Source organism: Culex quinquefasciatus, chromosome 3 (assembly GCF_015732765.1).
Source record: "Culex quinquefasciatus strain JHB chromosome 3, VPISU_Cqui_1.0_pri_paternal, whole genome shotgun sequence".
Classification (NCBI taxonomy): domain Eukaryota; kingdom Metazoa; phylum Arthropoda; class Insecta; order Diptera; family Culicidae; genus Culex; species Culex quinquefasciatus.
This window is the reverse complement of record NC_051863.1, coordinates 64,269,841-64,286,196: the sequence shown is the minus strand read 5'-3', so window position 1 is coordinate 64,286,196 and position 16,356 is coordinate 64,269,841. Positions and strand designations below refer to the sequence as shown.

The 16,356-nt window shown below is 33.9% G+C and overlaps 2 protein-coding genes and 1 long non-coding RNA gene across 7 annotated transcripts in view; 1 reads left to right on the top strand and 2 right to left on the bottom strand.

Annotated features, from left to right (window-relative positions):
* Window positions 1–16,356, bottom strand: part of LOC6042557 (calmodulin-like protein 1) — a 59,152-nt gene that overhangs the window by 16,674 nt on the left and 26,122 nt on the right. For 4 of the 5 annotated variants that reach the window (XM_038261455.1, XM_038261450.1, XM_038261451.1 and 1 more), the window contains exon 2: window positions 2,012–2,333. In XM_038261455.1, the coding sequence (XP_038117383.1) occupies window positions 2,012–2,014 (3 nt within the window). In that variant the 5' untranslated portion in view covers window positions 2,015–2,333. Of the gene's footprint in view, window positions 1–2,011; window positions 2,334–2,824; window positions 2,936–16,356 lie in introns of those variants that run through there. The other variant, XM_038261453.1, reaches the window with a different exon arrangement.
* On the top strand, window positions 2,799–3,359 carry LOC119769380. Its single transcript, XR_005278306.1, has 2 exons — window positions 2,799–2,963; window positions 3,053–3,359. It is a non-coding gene; the product is annotated as an uncharacterized LOC119769380 (long non-coding RNA).
* LOC6042556 (bursicon) lies at window positions 14,977–16,122 on the bottom strand (the record flags this gene model as incomplete). Its single annotated transcript, XM_038260839.1, has 1 exon — window positions 14,977–16,122. A coding segment is annotated over one exon (489 nt), but the record flags the coding sequence as incomplete, so codon positions are not given.

The window sequence follows — 16,356 nt, the reverse complement described above, 5'->3', positions numbered from 1 at the left end:
CTGTCCCATATGCAAAATAAAGGCAAATCAGTTCCTCATATAGAAATGCCTCGCAAATCGTTTGAGTGGATGCAGAATTGTTTAAATTTTACAGAGTATGTCTTTATTAATACGTAAAGCTTGAAAATATCATTAACTGTTCATTTTTGAAGAAATATTTGAATATTGAAAACGAAATAATCCAAACCTTTTTGCTTGCTTTCTTTTTCAAGGGAAAACCACGAATAGAAAAAATAAAATGCATACCGTTATGGCTGATATCTACACCATACAATTAGTTCTGTTTTGCCTTGAATGAATAGGCTTGATCCTGGTTCTGGAAAAGATTCCACCTCCGAAAAGCGGATTTTTTTGTAATTAATTTCGAGGGGTTAAGCAGTTGAGATTTGCATTCCTATGTCATTTGCCTCTGTATTATTTAAAAAAAAAATTCTGGTGTCGTTGCTGGTCATATTTTTGTATCTTGGAATTCTATAAAAATCTGAAATAAACAAATTTGTATCATTTGGTGACAATTAATTACTTGGAAAACTACTAAAACAAACCTGTAATTGACAGTTGAATAAGGTTGAACCCCTGGTGTAAATGCTCAAGCCTACCTTGATACCATGACTGACCTGACTTTATTTATGGACAAATAAAGTCAAGTCGGTCTCTTGTTGAAAATTCCACAAATTTAGCTTCAAATTGTTAGTTTTTTAAATCAAATTTATGATAGTGGTGTTTTTTAGACAGATATCTAAATAACTGTATAAAAAAATTAGATCGAAAATTTTGGTTTAGAATGAGAAAAATGGTGAAACTTTTTTTGGGCTTCTCACAGCGTTATCTCAGAACTCACTTTTTACATATGGGACGGACTAGATTAGAGCGGCAGTAAACCTCTGTTAAAACCTAAGAGGACCTCCGCAAAAGGTTGTAGAGCACATTCCAGAGCATTCTGAATATGAGTCCGGTTTTGATATAGCATGAAACGTGGATTTGATAAATATCAAAATCCAAAAAAAATGTTTTCCCAATACAAATTTTTAATGGAAAATTGAATCGCTTTGTGCAAAGTGAGAACAAAACCAATCGGTCCCAAACTTTGGGGAGTTGTTTCGGGCCCCAAAAGGAACTGAAAAAGTGCTGTGCTGGAAAATCGATTTTGATATTGCACCCTAGTGGACATAGAGTTTTGCATAGCTTAATTTTGAAGAATTAGCTAGATACAGTAAACCAGTAAACTCAATCGGACCGTGTACGTACCGGTTGTTGAAACGGAATACGATTCGAATTGAATTCCGATTGAGTTGACTTTTACTAGAAAGAGATGGCAAATCTAATGCGAACAAACTCGCAGCTGCCATGTAAACATACTTTGAATGTGTTGGTAAATCTTTGATTAGACAACAACATCGAATGAAGGAATGAAAGAGAAGAACGAAAAACGATTTTTTCGCGAGCCGAATGAATGTTTGGTAGTAGAATGACCAACATTTGTTCCTGAAAGGCATTTCACCGACTCATCCCGGGTGGGACGAGCGACGGGGAGTGAGGGCAACTCCGAAAAGTTTGGAGTCCTCACGCCCTTCCTTTTGTTTGACAACCACAGCTTGCCCTACGAGAGGCAACTGTTTGGCGAGAAGGCAGCAGGCGACGCTTTGTTGTTGCAGACTCGTCCCGGGTGCAGCAGTGTTCGTGCCGATTCGATTTTAGGGAAGGAAGTTATAAGCGTTTGACGGATGACGCAGTATTCCAGGGCCTTCGGCCCGGGTTTTTTGGAATGACACCCCAGTACCTTCGACGAAGACATAGTCTACGTCAAAAACACAATTAATTAAAAACAGTATATTACTTGTTAATTTTTTTGCACCATTTACAAAATAATAACATTATTTAGCTTTTTCAAGGACACATAGGATCGCTTATTATTCACAAAGGACCTCCTGAAATGTATCACCTTTTCAAATTCAAACATATCCATAAATATCCAAACTCCACACTTCGAGTAGGACGGACCCACACTCACCATAATCAGTTGCCGGATATCCTTGACGAAGGTCGACGCAGTGAGAAAGCTGTTCACCGCCGAGAAGATTTTACCTTCCAACTTGGCTGGATTTTGCTTTGTTGTTGGCCTAATTGGTTACACGCACACACACACACGGGAAGATTTCTGTCTTCTTCGCCTTCGTTTTCTTCTTCTTCACTGATTGGGGTCTCACTGTTCCAGGATCCAGGACTTGGTGATGGGGGAGCAAGGGGGAGAAGCAGAAGGATCAACGCGCTCAACTCTGCGGCACTCGGGTGTGGCACTCGCGACGATGGCCTCTCATTGATATTCCGCCGAACTGGAAGTTATGGGGGGGGGGGGGGGTCTATTATTGTAAAGTTTGTTCTTTTTATGATTTTTTACTCGCGCAAACAAGAGTGTTTTCCTTTTTTGTCGGGTTTTATTCAATTGAACAAATTTGGCGTTACCGCAATGGATTTGAAGAAATCCAATCCCATTCCCGTTTTTTTTAAATTTAGCTTTTGATCAGGTAAACAATTTGGCAGCAAGAAATTCGATTCAGTTTTAAAGCACTTCATCACTTTTATCCCATCAATGATGATACAACATGTTTTTATTTACGACTACAATTTGTATGAACAGATTTTCAGATGACTTTCGAATTAAAAAAATGATGTGGTTCTAAATATCCCTGTTTGAAAAATGTCGCACGTCGTGCGAGTTGTCGCACGGTTTTGATTTTACCGTTTCGATATCGATTGGTCGAAAGGACGACAAACGTGCGACAAACACTCGACATGCCCGACATTGTTTTTTCCAACGATTTACCTTCAATTCGACGTCGATTATCGTCGACGCAAACAGTTTGACAGTTCTCTTCAGTTGATCTTGTTCGGACTTGATTGCAACTGAGTCGAACCCGTTGTTGTTAATTTTAGGCTTTGGGAGGATTTTGTACAGTTTAAAGGTAAGTTGTGTTCTAGGTTGAATTACTTTTTCTGCCGGAAAGTTCCGGCCGGAGGGCGAGCAACCGAATCAAAGTGTTTTGTATTCCAGATTTCGGTCTTCGTGGCGGTATAGGAGGAAGAAGAGGAGGAGGAGGACGGACAATATGGTATACTCGGCCGGCATTCCGGAAGACGGGACAGGAAAGAATCAGATTGCGATCGAGGAACCAGTTGGTGTTTGGTGTTTTACTTTCCGCGGGAGGTTGCGACGCATATTTAATGGAACTGGTGAGTCATGTTTAAGAAACGATGGAGGAGGTGTGCTGGAATGTGATTGGACGGTCGAAATTAAAATTAGGATGAATGGAACATCCCAAATTCTTAACTTTTCAATCCAATAATTCCAAACTGAAAAATAAAAAAAAATCTAGAATACTAAAGCTTAAAAAACTTCAACGCTGATTTCATTTGATAATTGTAAAATTAAATTATAAAGTTTTTCATTCTTAATTTAAAATTCTAGCATTCCAGAACATAAGAATGAAAGAATTTAAAATTCTCAAAGTCTTCAAATATTTTTTTAAAAATTTTGAAATCTTGAAATATGAAATTTTGAAATTGACAAAAATTTAAATACTAAAATTCCCTAATTCATCAATACTAAAATTCTTCAATTCATAAAAACTAAAAATCTAACATTATAAAGTTCTTAAATTCAAAAAACGTTAGTCGCACGAATTGGAATTTTGAATTCTAAAATTCAAAAAATTATAAATTCTAAAATTCCGAAATTGTAAATACTAAAAAGGCTAAAATTCCAATAATTTATAATTTTAAATACAAAAATCGAAAATTCTATTTTTATTACATTGTACGCATTTTAAGAATAAATAAGATTCTTAAAATTCTACAAATTAAATAAATCTCATTTTTTTGCAAATCTAAATTTTTTGAAAATATTAAATAAAATACAAATTTTAAAACTTCAAAAAAATTACAAAATAAAAAAAAACATTTACAACATTTTGAAAAATTTCAAGGATTTTGCAATGTAAAAATTAGGGATACAATGTCAAATGAAAAACAGGAGTTATAAAAACATCATGAATTGAATTAAATGAGTTTGGTATTGAGGTACTTTCAAATTTTAAAATTCAGAATTTTAGAGTTTTAGAATTTTAAAATTTTAAGATTTTAGAATTTAAAATTTTAGAATTTTAGAATTTTAGAATTTTAGAATTTCAGAATTTGATGATGAGATGATGATTTGATTGGGTCATACAAAAATTCAGAAATTTGTAAACGTTTGATTGTTAAATTTTTTTTAGCATTCCAAAATTAGGTACAATTTTTAAATAATAATAATATTTTTGGATTTTAAAATTATTTGCAATAATCTGAGTGTTAAACGTTTTTAAATTTTAATTTTTTAGAAGTCTTCATTTATAATTTTTTTTTAATGTTTAAATTTTGATGACTCTTGATTACATTTTTTAGAATTTTAGAATTTTAGAATTTTAGAGTTTTCAAATTTTAGAATTTTAGAATTTCAGAATTTGATGATGAAATGATGATTTGATTGGGTCATACAAAAATTCAGAAATTTGTAAACGTTTGATTGTTAATTTTTTTTTAGCATTCAAAAATTTGGTACCATTTTTAAATAATAATAATATTTTTGGATTTTAAAATTATTTGCAATAATCTGAGTGTTATATGTTTTTAAATTTAATTTTTTTAGAAGTCTTCATTTATAATTCTTTTTAAATGTTTAAATTTTGATGATTCTTGATTCCTATGTTCACAGGACCTTTTGTAAAAGTTAGCGAGAATTCATAAATTTAGTTTTTCTTTTACAGTTCAAAAATACATATTTGAAATTTTATTGTCTTGAAATTTTATTATTATTATCGAGATTATTATTATTGAAATCTGAATTTAATGTATAAGTTCTTGCCAATTGTTGATTGATGATATATTTTTTCAGGCAGTAAACATATTCCAATCTGATCCTGCCGGAAATCATGCGTCCCCGTGTGGTTCCGCGTGGCTTCCGTAGAACCCACGGAAGCAGCCACGTTTTCTCGTACTCATGCTCCCACAAACCCACGTTGTCTCGTACTCCGGTAAACATCAATCCGTCGGAGGTCCAAGATCGTCGCCAAGGCGTTTGATCAGCTCGGCGAGGAGCAAAAGTCCAACACGCCCAAGATGCTGCCACGGCCGCCTCAGAAGAACACCAACATCCAAGCCGGAATCTGCGGTCAAAGAAAATCCCGAAGGAAGCCAAGTTGGAGAAGATTCGGCGATCCGCAAGTAAAATTTAGTGAACAAGTGAAAATGTTTGTGAAATTTTGACAGTTTGAATAAAAAAAACAATAAAAACAAAACAACAGTTTTTTTCAACTGCAACATAACCTAAAAATCCGAAATGACAGCACGCGACAATAGCACGACATTCTAAATAACAAAACCGTGCGACGTCGGCCGAATGTCGTACGACAATGTCGTACAATTTCGATCATCGATCGCACGACAAATACGACATTTTGGTGCAAAAACGTATGACATTCGCGCGAAAGTCGCACGACATTGTCGTGCGACGTCGTACGGTTGCACGGACGACAAACGACGGACGTCTGACGGACTTTTCAGTCAGGGATATCATAATACATACCCTGCAAAAAGGATTCCAAGACAAACTGAAGAAATAATTCTTTCGCAGATGAACCATTATTAATCAAATTAAACTTAAATTCACCGCACGTTCGTCTTTAAAAAAGGAATGAGAATCCGCATCTAAACAGTCTCAGAATCAGTAACAAACTAAAGTCACACAAAAAAAGAACTCCAGTTATAATCTTGGAGCTTTGCGCGCCACGCGTCAAAGCAATATATAGGCTTCGTTTGCCATTCTTATGATCACTCAACGTGAGTCAACTTAAGCGTAACAATGCTAAAAAGTCTCAAGAGTAAACTGTATTTAAAAACGTTCCATTAAAAAGAGAAGTGGTTTCTCTCAGGTTTTCTGGACTGGCATCTCTCAAGAATAAGTTCATTTATTATTGAAAAATAGTTCTTTTCAATTGTTACACTTGACTTTGAAACACACGTCGCACAAAACGATTTTTGTTCAAAACCCACCGAAGCATTCAAGCGAGGTCAACTTGACTTGACCAGTCAACTTACAAAAGTTTTTTAGACAAAAACAAGCCATTTTATGAATGGAGTTTGGTTTCTATGTCATACATATGTTAATATTAAAGAATGAAGATTAAATTAAAACCTACTGACTTTCCGTAAATTGAGACCTAAAAAATAGGACTAGAGTTGGTTAATTTATGACTGTTTTAAAACAACTTGTACATTTGAGAATATTTACTTGCTTATTTAATTCATTATTTTAATTTGGTATTGATGCAAATTACGAAAATATTGAAATGTTAGATTAACACATCTGGAGTTTTTATTTGATAAGGTCCAATAAAACAAATTTCCAGTTTTTGCTTTTTTGGTGTTTTTGAAACCGCCTTGAGTCAGGGGTATTAAGAAACACCCAAAAAGCAATACATGAAAACTTGGTATATTCACCCAAAGTTAAAGAACGAGGGGGATAGTCCTAACGAAAAGAAACGTGAGGAAAGTGCTATTTTGTGAGAGTATATTCCTCTCGCGTGTTCATTCGTTCATTGGAACAGTTCATCCTATTGAGTGGCTTATATGGACACATGACCGCCACTTAGTCACCGAACCATGGTGGCCCATACGGCAAAGGCACGGTTCAATATGCCGAAGGTCTTGGGTTCGAGTCTCGGTACCGGTACTTTTTTTCTTTTAAAGATGAACTTTTTTTGAAGATGAACCCATGAGTAAAGGACTCTCGGTAATTTCGGGATTAATCCTCTCAGTCCGAACACAGTACCATTTTACTACCGAATCGTGCTCTTTATTCTCTCGTATGCCGTTGCCCAGTTCTGGGTGATTGGACAATTAAAAAAAAAAAACTCCAGACATTTAATCCAAAGTTTCACCCTTTCAAAATGTTACTCTCGATTCTAAAAAAATGTATTATTTTTATAGAAAAGAGCAGAAACGTTTATCGCCTTGAGGATATTAAAAAACACTCAAAAAACAAAAATTGAGAATTTGATTCATTTTATTAAAAAAACTCCAGAATTGAACTTTTTTCCTTGGAAATCAAAAAACCTCATCGAGAAATATAAAGTAAGATGTGAGCCTTTAACATGTAGTGAAACTTTCACAGCTGTTATGGAAAACTTCACAGCAGCTTGACAGAAAGTTCAACTTCGTGTTGCACTTTTATTTCTCGATAGAAATAGCGTGTATTTTTCTTTTAGTTTTTTCAAAATGCTCGTTTGATTTCCAACAAGTATGTCTATGACACCTATGTAGTGCAATTAAAGGGGTTTTGAGTTACAGGAATATTTTAATACATCGAAATTTTCCATAAACGCCCTTGTCAAATGTTATTCTAGAGAGTAAACGGAACATGCAATTTTCGATTTTATAATTTATTTGTGCTGATTAAAATAAATAAATAAATATAATGATTTAACTTACGAATTTCGGCGGTTTACTAATGAGCAGTTCTCTACGAAATCGGTCTTTTTTCTTAAATTTTATTTTTTGTATTTTTTAATCCGACTGAAACTTTTTTGGTGCCTTCGGTATGCCCAAAGAAGCCATTTTGTATCATTAGTTTGTCCGTATACATTTCCATACAAATTTGGCAGCTGGCCATACAAAAATGATGAATGAAAATTCAAAAATCTGTATCTTTTGAAAGAATTTTTTGATCGATTTGGTGTCTTCGGCAAAGTTGTAGGTATGGATATGGACCACCCTGAACAAAAATTATACAGGGTAAAAATAATTTTGATGATTTTTTATTTAACTTTTTGAGCATGAGCATGAGCATGAGCATGGTTGACTGCCAATGAGCTGCTACTCCGTTATTGACAGATCAGCTGAAGTTAAACAATGAATCAAAAATGATCAGTGGGAGCCAACCATCCGTTCACTGTTTAACCTGTTGACCCCGACTTTATTAGTCAATACCGGCGCCCTCCCAAGAAGCCTGCAGTTCAACGAAAGGGAGGAATGTTAGTCCGATAGTTGAAGTTGCAGACTCATCAAGCACATAGTTTTTCGCTATATACTTGTTGATACCGCTTGAGACCGTTGAATCCACAGCATCTCCTTCAAGCATCACGTGATTATTTTTTTGGGTTAGTGGGATAAGGTATTGGCTTTTCGATGCCTCCCGAGCTACGACGCTATGGGGAGGACTTTCATAACAGACCCGTCGGCGAGCCTTCCGAGCAACGATGCTATGGGAAGGTCTTTCTGGTTAACACACAAAATCCCTCACACACAGTTATTTTGCTCCACTATTAACTCAACGATCCAAATTGTCAGTGCGTCTTTCGTTCATTATATAGAATTGGCTTTTTCACCGCCAAAAACATTAAACCTTATTCGAAAAATTTAAACACAATCCACCCGACGCCGTGCCTTCCGATCAACGATGATATAGGAAGGGCTTTGAAAATCACAAAAGAAATCACTTTTCACTCCGCATATTTTTTACGACCACGCGCTCCCTTTGCCAATTATGCCATGATTTTTTATTTAACTTTTTGTCACTAAAACTTGATTTGCAAAAAAACACTATTTTAATTTTTTTTGATATGTTTTAGAGGACATCAAATGCCAACTTTTCAGAAATTTCTAGGCTGTGCAAAAAATCTTTGAGCGAGTTATGAATTTTAGAATCAATACTGATTTTTTTTTAAAATCGAAAAATTGGTCGCAAAAATTTTTCAACTTCAGTTTTTGATGTAAAATCAAATTTGCAATCAAAAAGTACTTAAGTGAAATTTTGATAAAGTGCACCGTTTTCAAGTTAAATCCATTTTTATGTGACTTTTTTTGAAAATAGTCACAGTTTTTCATTTTTTTAAATTAGTGCACATGTTTTCCCACCTTTGAAAAAAATATTTTTGAAAAGCTGAGAAAATTCTCTATATTGTGCATTTTTAAACTTTGTTGATACGACCCTTCGTTGCTGAGATATTGCCATGCAAAGGTTTAAAAACAGAAAAATTGATATTTTCTAAGTCCCACCCAAACAACACACCATTTTCTAATGTCGATATCTCAGCCATTAGTTGTTCGATTTTCAATGTTTGAATATGAAACATTCGTGAAATTTTCCGATCTTTTCGAAAAAAATATTTTCATTTTTTTTTAAACCAAGACTAACATTTCATAAGGGCCAAACATTCAATATTACGCACTTTTAAAATGTTAGTAAAAAATATTTTTTTTCGAAAAGATCGGAAAAAAATGAAAAACTGCGACTATTTTCAAAAAAGTCACCCAAAAATGGATTTAACTTGAAAACGGTGCACTTTATCAAAATTTCACTTAAGTACTTTTTGATTGCAAATTTCACAGATTTTTTGCACAACCTGAAAATTTCTGAAAAGTTGGCCCTCTAAAACATATAAAAAAAAAAATTAGCGTTTTTTTGCAAATCAAGTTTAATTGACAAAAAGTTAAATAAAAAATCACCAAAACTTTTTTACCGTGTATAATTTTTGTTCAGTGTACAGATACAGATTTTTGAATTTGCATTCATCATTTTTGTATGGCCAGATGCCAAATTTGTATGGAAAATTATATGGACAAACTAATGATGCAAAATGGCTTCTTTTGGCATACCGAAGGCACCAAAAAAGTTTCAGTCGGATTAAAAAATACAAAAAAAAAAAATCAAATGGCCGAAATCTGAGAGAACTGCTCTAATTTTAAAAGCTATCTTTTCTCATTTTTTGTAATCATCGCTATAATTTCTTTAGTTATGGGACTATTGGTGAATTTTAATTCAGTCAGAGTAGTAATCAGAGTCAGTTATGAGGCACGATATGCATAAATGGTATAAAACGGCACTATTTTTCACATGATTGCATTCTTTCAAAATTGATAATTTAATGCATCACGTGCTTCGTTTGCCGAACAATAATTAATTTTGATCTTCTGACCCATTCACTGGAGCCACATTCCTCGGGCGGGAGCAAACTCATTGCGATAAACGCTGCCCAGATGAAAAAATCTGAAACGATGTGATAAAAATTGTGGAAAAACTTTCTAATTAGATGAGCACGACCGGTTTTTTATCATTTTTGGTGTTCTATCCTGCCTGCAAAGATGATGATGGTGTTGCTGTATGTGTGCAAAGGTGTGTGTGTGTGCTCCGTTCGTCTGCGTTGATGTAGGTGACCAGCTGGAAATAAAAGTCGAGAGAGAAAAACAAGAAAAAAGAAACTCCCATTTCCCGCCGCCACGGGGCATCATCCCGCACTTTTTTTTCCTGCTTCTTGTTCCTGTAGAATTTATGCTTTAATTTCGCTCCAGTTAGCATATTTCGCAGCACACAGAATCACAACGGGGGAAAGTGCAACGTTAACGACCTGCACACAGACACACGACGGAGCAAGCTCAACTTAATTAAAGCGAAAGCGATGGTGAACACACAAAAAAGAGCAAGAAGAAAACAAAAAAAAAAAACGAAGCCACAGGAATGCATCACAGGCAGTGAGAAACGAGTTTTTTTTGGGAGTGGGATGTGCTAGAGCTTTCGGTATCATTGCACTTGTGGTGGTCAAGGTTTTTGTGGGTCTGTTCAAGGGTTGTTCACTTTAATGTTTTGTTCAAGACCAACTTTGATTGTTTGTCGAAAAGCAAGATAAAAAATTTACAGTTAGCTTCGTCACTCAGAAATAGAGTGTAGAAAAGATTAGAATTCATGAAAGTTTCAAATTTAAATTTCCATGAATTTTTGAACGCAAATGTTAAATGTACCATTTGTAACCGTCGTGAAAACAAAAATCCAGGCAATTATCAGCCACATTTTCAAAAATGTCGATCAAGCTTACTAAACCTTTTTAAAATAATCTACAGGAATAAAAGCTTATTGTTATCTAACAATTTTAGCATAATTTCAAGTATTTCAAATATTACTGAAATTGAGGTGAACAGTTCGGCAAATTGTTATTCATTAACAAATATATTGTTGTTAAATCTTACTTAAGTTATCTCAAAACCAAAAATTAAAAAAAGAGTGTGGCTAAAATGAGAAATGTTGGAATAGACATATTTGCATGCTTTATCTTGAAATGAACTATTCATAATAACATCTTGATGATATTTGTACAATTTTAATTCATAAAAATATTTTTATTTTTTTCAGGGGACATCAAATACTAACTTTTCAGAAATTTCCAGGTTGTTCAAAAATTGTTTGACCGAGTTATGATTTTTGTCATCAATACTATTTTTTTCAAAAAATCGAAATATTGGTCGCAAAAAATTGTCAACTTCATTTTGCGACGTAAAATCAAATTTGCAATCAAAAGTAATTTGGTGACATTTTGATAAAGTGCATCGTTTTCAAGTTAAAGCCATTTTTAGGTAACTTTTTTGAAAACAGTCGCAGATTTTCATTTTTTTTTGAATTATTGCACATGTTTGCCCACTTTTTTAAACCAAGATTAGTATTTTGCAAGGGCGTAGTATAAAATATTTGGCCCGTTTGAAATATTAGTCTTGATTTAAATTTTTTTGAAAATATTGTTTTCGAAAAGATCGGAAAATTTCACGAATGTTTCATATTTTAACATTGTAAATCGGACCATTAGTTGCTGAGATATCGACATTAAAAAATGGTGGGTTGCTTGGGTGAGACTTAGAAAACATCAATTTTCCTGTTTTTAAACCTTTGCATGGCAATATCTCCGCAGCTAGAGTCGTATCAACAAAGTTCAAAAAAGCAAAATATAGAGGTATTTCGATTTTTTGAAAAAAATCTGAATTGATTAACTCGGTCAAAGATTTTTTGCACATCCTGTAAATTTCTGAAAATTTTCCATTTCATGTACCCTAAAACATATGAAAAAAATAAAAATAGTGTTTTCTTGCAAATCAAGTTTTAGTGAGAAAAAGTTAAATTAAAAATCAACAAAATTTGTTTTACCGTGTACCATTTTTTCAGTGTAGTTCATATTCATATCTACAACTTCGCCGAAGACACCAAATCGATCGAACAATTCCTTCAAAAGATACAGATTTTTGAATTTTCATTTATCATTTTTGTATGGACAGCTGCCAAATTTGTATGGAAATATTTATGGACAAACTAATGATGCAAAAAGGCTTTTTGGGCATAACAAAGGCACCAAAAAAGTTTCAGCCGGATTAAAAAATACAAAAATCTAAATTCATTAAAAAAGATCGATTTCGTAGAGAACTTCTCAAATCGATCCATGAATAAAATACTAGCAAAAATGTCTCATTGCATACAAATGTATTGGTGAGGTCGTGAGACGTATATCATCAATTCAATTGTAAATGTTATGAGACTAATGAGATCACTTGTCTTCCCTTGTCTCAAACTTCATTTGAGAACAACACACAAAAATTGAATAGTCAATTAGCTCTCTACTTTTTTTTTCAAACATTTTCATTTCTAAGAGGTTGTTTTGAGTAACTTTTGTTTTATGAAAAAGTTAATTTCTCTTGTTTTATGTTTCTTTTTTAATGTTAAGTATTTTTATTTGCGTTTATTTTGTTTAGTTTTTGATTTCTATTGGTACTTTCAGCCTTTTATCTTTTGCCCTTTTTGCGTGTTTTCTATATATAAAAATTTTCGAAGGTTTTTTGTTCGAAAGCGAATCACACGGAGCGTCAGATCGAGGTGCTCTTTGTTGCCTTGGGTTCGTATAAGTCCAAGGAAGGTTCTTACGCCAAAAAGTGACAACTTTGGCCGATTCCGGAAAATCTGCAGATTGTATGGGAAAACATACATACATACATCACGTAAAATCAAATTTTGATCACAGTAGGCTGAATAAGCAAAAGAGCTGAAAACGTCAACAAATTAAAAAAAAGCAGAACGAAGTTTGTCGGGTTTAGTTTGTTTTTTCTTAATTATTTTTCCATGTTTTTGGTCTTTTGAGTGTTTTTCACATTTTTGAAAATAGAAAGCATACTCCTTAATAATGATTTTGAACATTGAAAATTAAGCTAAAGTCCGTATAGAGGATTAAGACTATTTTTTCGAATCTTCATGTTAAAAAATGCCACTGTCCATACAAAAATGATGTATGAAAATTCAAAAAACTGTATCTTTTGAAGGAATTTTTTGATCGATTAATATTAACTACACTGAAAAAATGATACACGGTAAAAAAATTTGGTGATTTTTTATTTAACTTTTTGTCACTTAAACTTGATTTGCAAAAGAACAATAATTTTATTTTTTTTTAATATAATTTAGAGGACATAAATGCCAACTTTTCAGAAATTTCCAGGTTGAGCAAAAATCTTTGACCGAGTTATGAATTTTTGAATCAATACTGATTTTTTCAAAAAATCGAAATATTGGTCGCAAAAATTTTTCAACTTCATTTTTCGATGTAAAATCAAATTTGTAATCAAAAAGTACTTCAATGAAATTTTGATAAAGTGCGCCGTTTTCAAGTTAAATCCATTTTTAGGTGACTTTTTTGAAAATAGTCGCAGTTTTTTTTTTAATTAGTGCACATGTTTGCCCACCTTTGAAAAAAATATTTTTGAAAAGCTGAGAAATATCTCTATATTTTGCGATTTTGAACTTTGTTGATACTACCCTTAGTTGCTGAGATATTGCCATAAAAGTTTTTAAAAACAGTAAAATTGATGTTTTCTAAGTCTCACCCAAACAACCCATCATTTTCTTATGTCTATATTTATATCTATTTTTTGCACAACCTGGAAATTTCTGAAAAGTTGGCATTTTATGTCCTCTAAAATATACCAAAAAAAAATAGTGTTTTTTTTGCAAATCAAGTTTAAGTGACAAAAATCACCAATTTTTTTTACCGTGTATCATTTTTTTTCAGTGTAGTCCATATCCATACTTACAACTTTGCCGAAGACACCAAATCGATCAAAAAATTCCTTCAAAAGATACAGATTTTTGAATTTTCACATATCATTTTTGTATGGACAGCTGCCAAATTTGTATGGAAAATTATATGGACAAACTAATAATGCAAAATAATGCAAATGCTTTTTGGGCATACCGAAGGCACCAAAAAAGTTTCAGTCGAATTAAAAAATGCAAAAATTAAAATTAACAAAAAAAAAAGACCGATTTCGTAGAGAATTGCTAAATTGTATCAGAGTGAAGAGTTACATATTTTTGTAGAATGTCGAAAAGCATTCGAGTATTAATTCTTCTCTTTTTTCGAATAAACACCAACTTTAAAAAATCACAACTCGTCGGTATCAAAACTTAAAAAATGTTAAACAGAGATATTTTGGGAAAGAATTTTTTTTTTGAATGTTATTTTAAAAATCGATAAAAAATCCATGTATCTGTTTTTTTCTGAAAAGTTTTTCGCGTTCAATTTTTGTATGGACAGGAGCAGCGATGGAAGCTTGGGTGGAAGAATCTTCATCAAAAGATAATCTTTTGACGCCCATCAAGAGAAAGAATCGGTAGGGAATTCGGCTCTCCTCTCTCGCACACGAAAGATCGGTAAAACCAGGGCCCCGGCGATGGCCTGATATGAGCTACCGAACAACATTGGCAATATGGCGTCGTTTGTTTACAAACATGAGATTGTTTGTGGATGAACCGAAAAATTTACTTTTTTGTAAAAAATTCTATATCCATTGTGCAATAACATTAAGTCTTACAAACCAGGCAAAGTTTCGTTAAATTCTAGACCAAAATTTATTTTATTATTATTTTTCCATTTAAACCTATTTTTTCGCGATTCTGATCAAGATTGCACATCAAATTATCGTGGCTTTAGTGTATCTTTAGTTTTCACATCGATTCACAGTAGATTCGTGTTTAAATTTTGAAATTTAGCATAAATTAAAATAAGTTGCAAAATTCCCAACTTCAGCCATGTGCAACAATTTCCACATCACCCATGCGGGAAACCGATAATGGGGTAATTCATGCGTTCCAAACTGTCAAAATTCCAAAACGTCATTGCCAATCTTCGGTTCGCTGCTTTTGTTCGTGTTTGAAGTTTCGGGCCGAGACTCTGGGTAAAACGAAACTCAAAAAAACATCATCTGGATTATTTGGCAAAATACCGATTTCACTACTACACTTGCAGGTCACACGTCGAGAAATGACTGTTTGTAAACTAAACGAAATTGCTGGATTTGCTAACAATAAAACTCATACCAAATCTCCAGTCAATTGATTTGCTATGAGAAGTTCGTGAGCGATTTTCTTTTGCCTGTTTCACCTCCTCTCTCTTTCGCGGTGAAGAAATTTCGCAAGCAAAAAAGATTCAAATAAATAAATAAAAATATAAAAATGGCCAAATTCGAAGTCTTCTTGATCCAGAAATTTTAAAAGGTAAAGTCTTGTTATAATTAAACTTTTCGATTGAAACAAACTTTAAAAGTGAGGTCAACATATTTTATCCATTGATGAGTTAGTGAAATCATTCAAATATCATAGAATCATATGAAAATGTTTTGAAAGCTTTGTAATTAACTTATTTCATAAGTTTAAAATCAAATTTAAGTTAAATTACTGGTTTTGGGTCACTTTAAAAGGCAAGCTATGAAAATAAAATAATTTAAAATGAAAGCAAATTAAGCATCGTTCAAACATGCACCATAACAACACCAAAAAACACCAACAAAAAGCTCTCCCAGTCCTCGCGGGGCCAAAATGCGCCATACTTTTTTGAACTTCTTCTCGCCATTTTTGGCCTTGGGGCAGAAGAGCGACACGGACGCCTCGCGCTCGCCCGACTCCTGGCAGCACATGCAGGACCGCTCCATCTGCCAGATCTTGCTGCCGGACACCTGGATGTAGCTGGCGCAGCGGCCAACGCACGCAAACGACGGAATCGGCTTCGGGACGCAGCCCGGGTACTGCAGCACGTGGATCACCGGCGTCACCTGGCAGTCGTCCGCCGTGTAGTGCTGGATGTCGTCTGAAGAGTGGTGTAGTGATGTGGTGGTGCAGTGTGTGGGGTGAGATTGTGCCAAAAAAAAACCATGTGGGATACAGAAAAGAAAGGGTCGAAAATCGTAAATCACTCTGCAAATAAATGTAGAGGTGCACAACAACTTTGAGACAGGTTAGGGATTGGCTTTCAAAAGATGTATGATTTACTACAGAGTTGATGTTTGTTTCATGGTGGTTTGGTCTGTTGGTTGGTTGGTTGGCTGGCTTGTGGCTGGATGAAAGAATGGTGGTGCTTTTGTTTGTGAAAGAAAAACAGGTGGATTATCGCAGTGAAAAATGTTTAAATTGGAAGATTGAAAATATGATGGTTGAACATTACCTCATTATTGTGTAGCTTTACG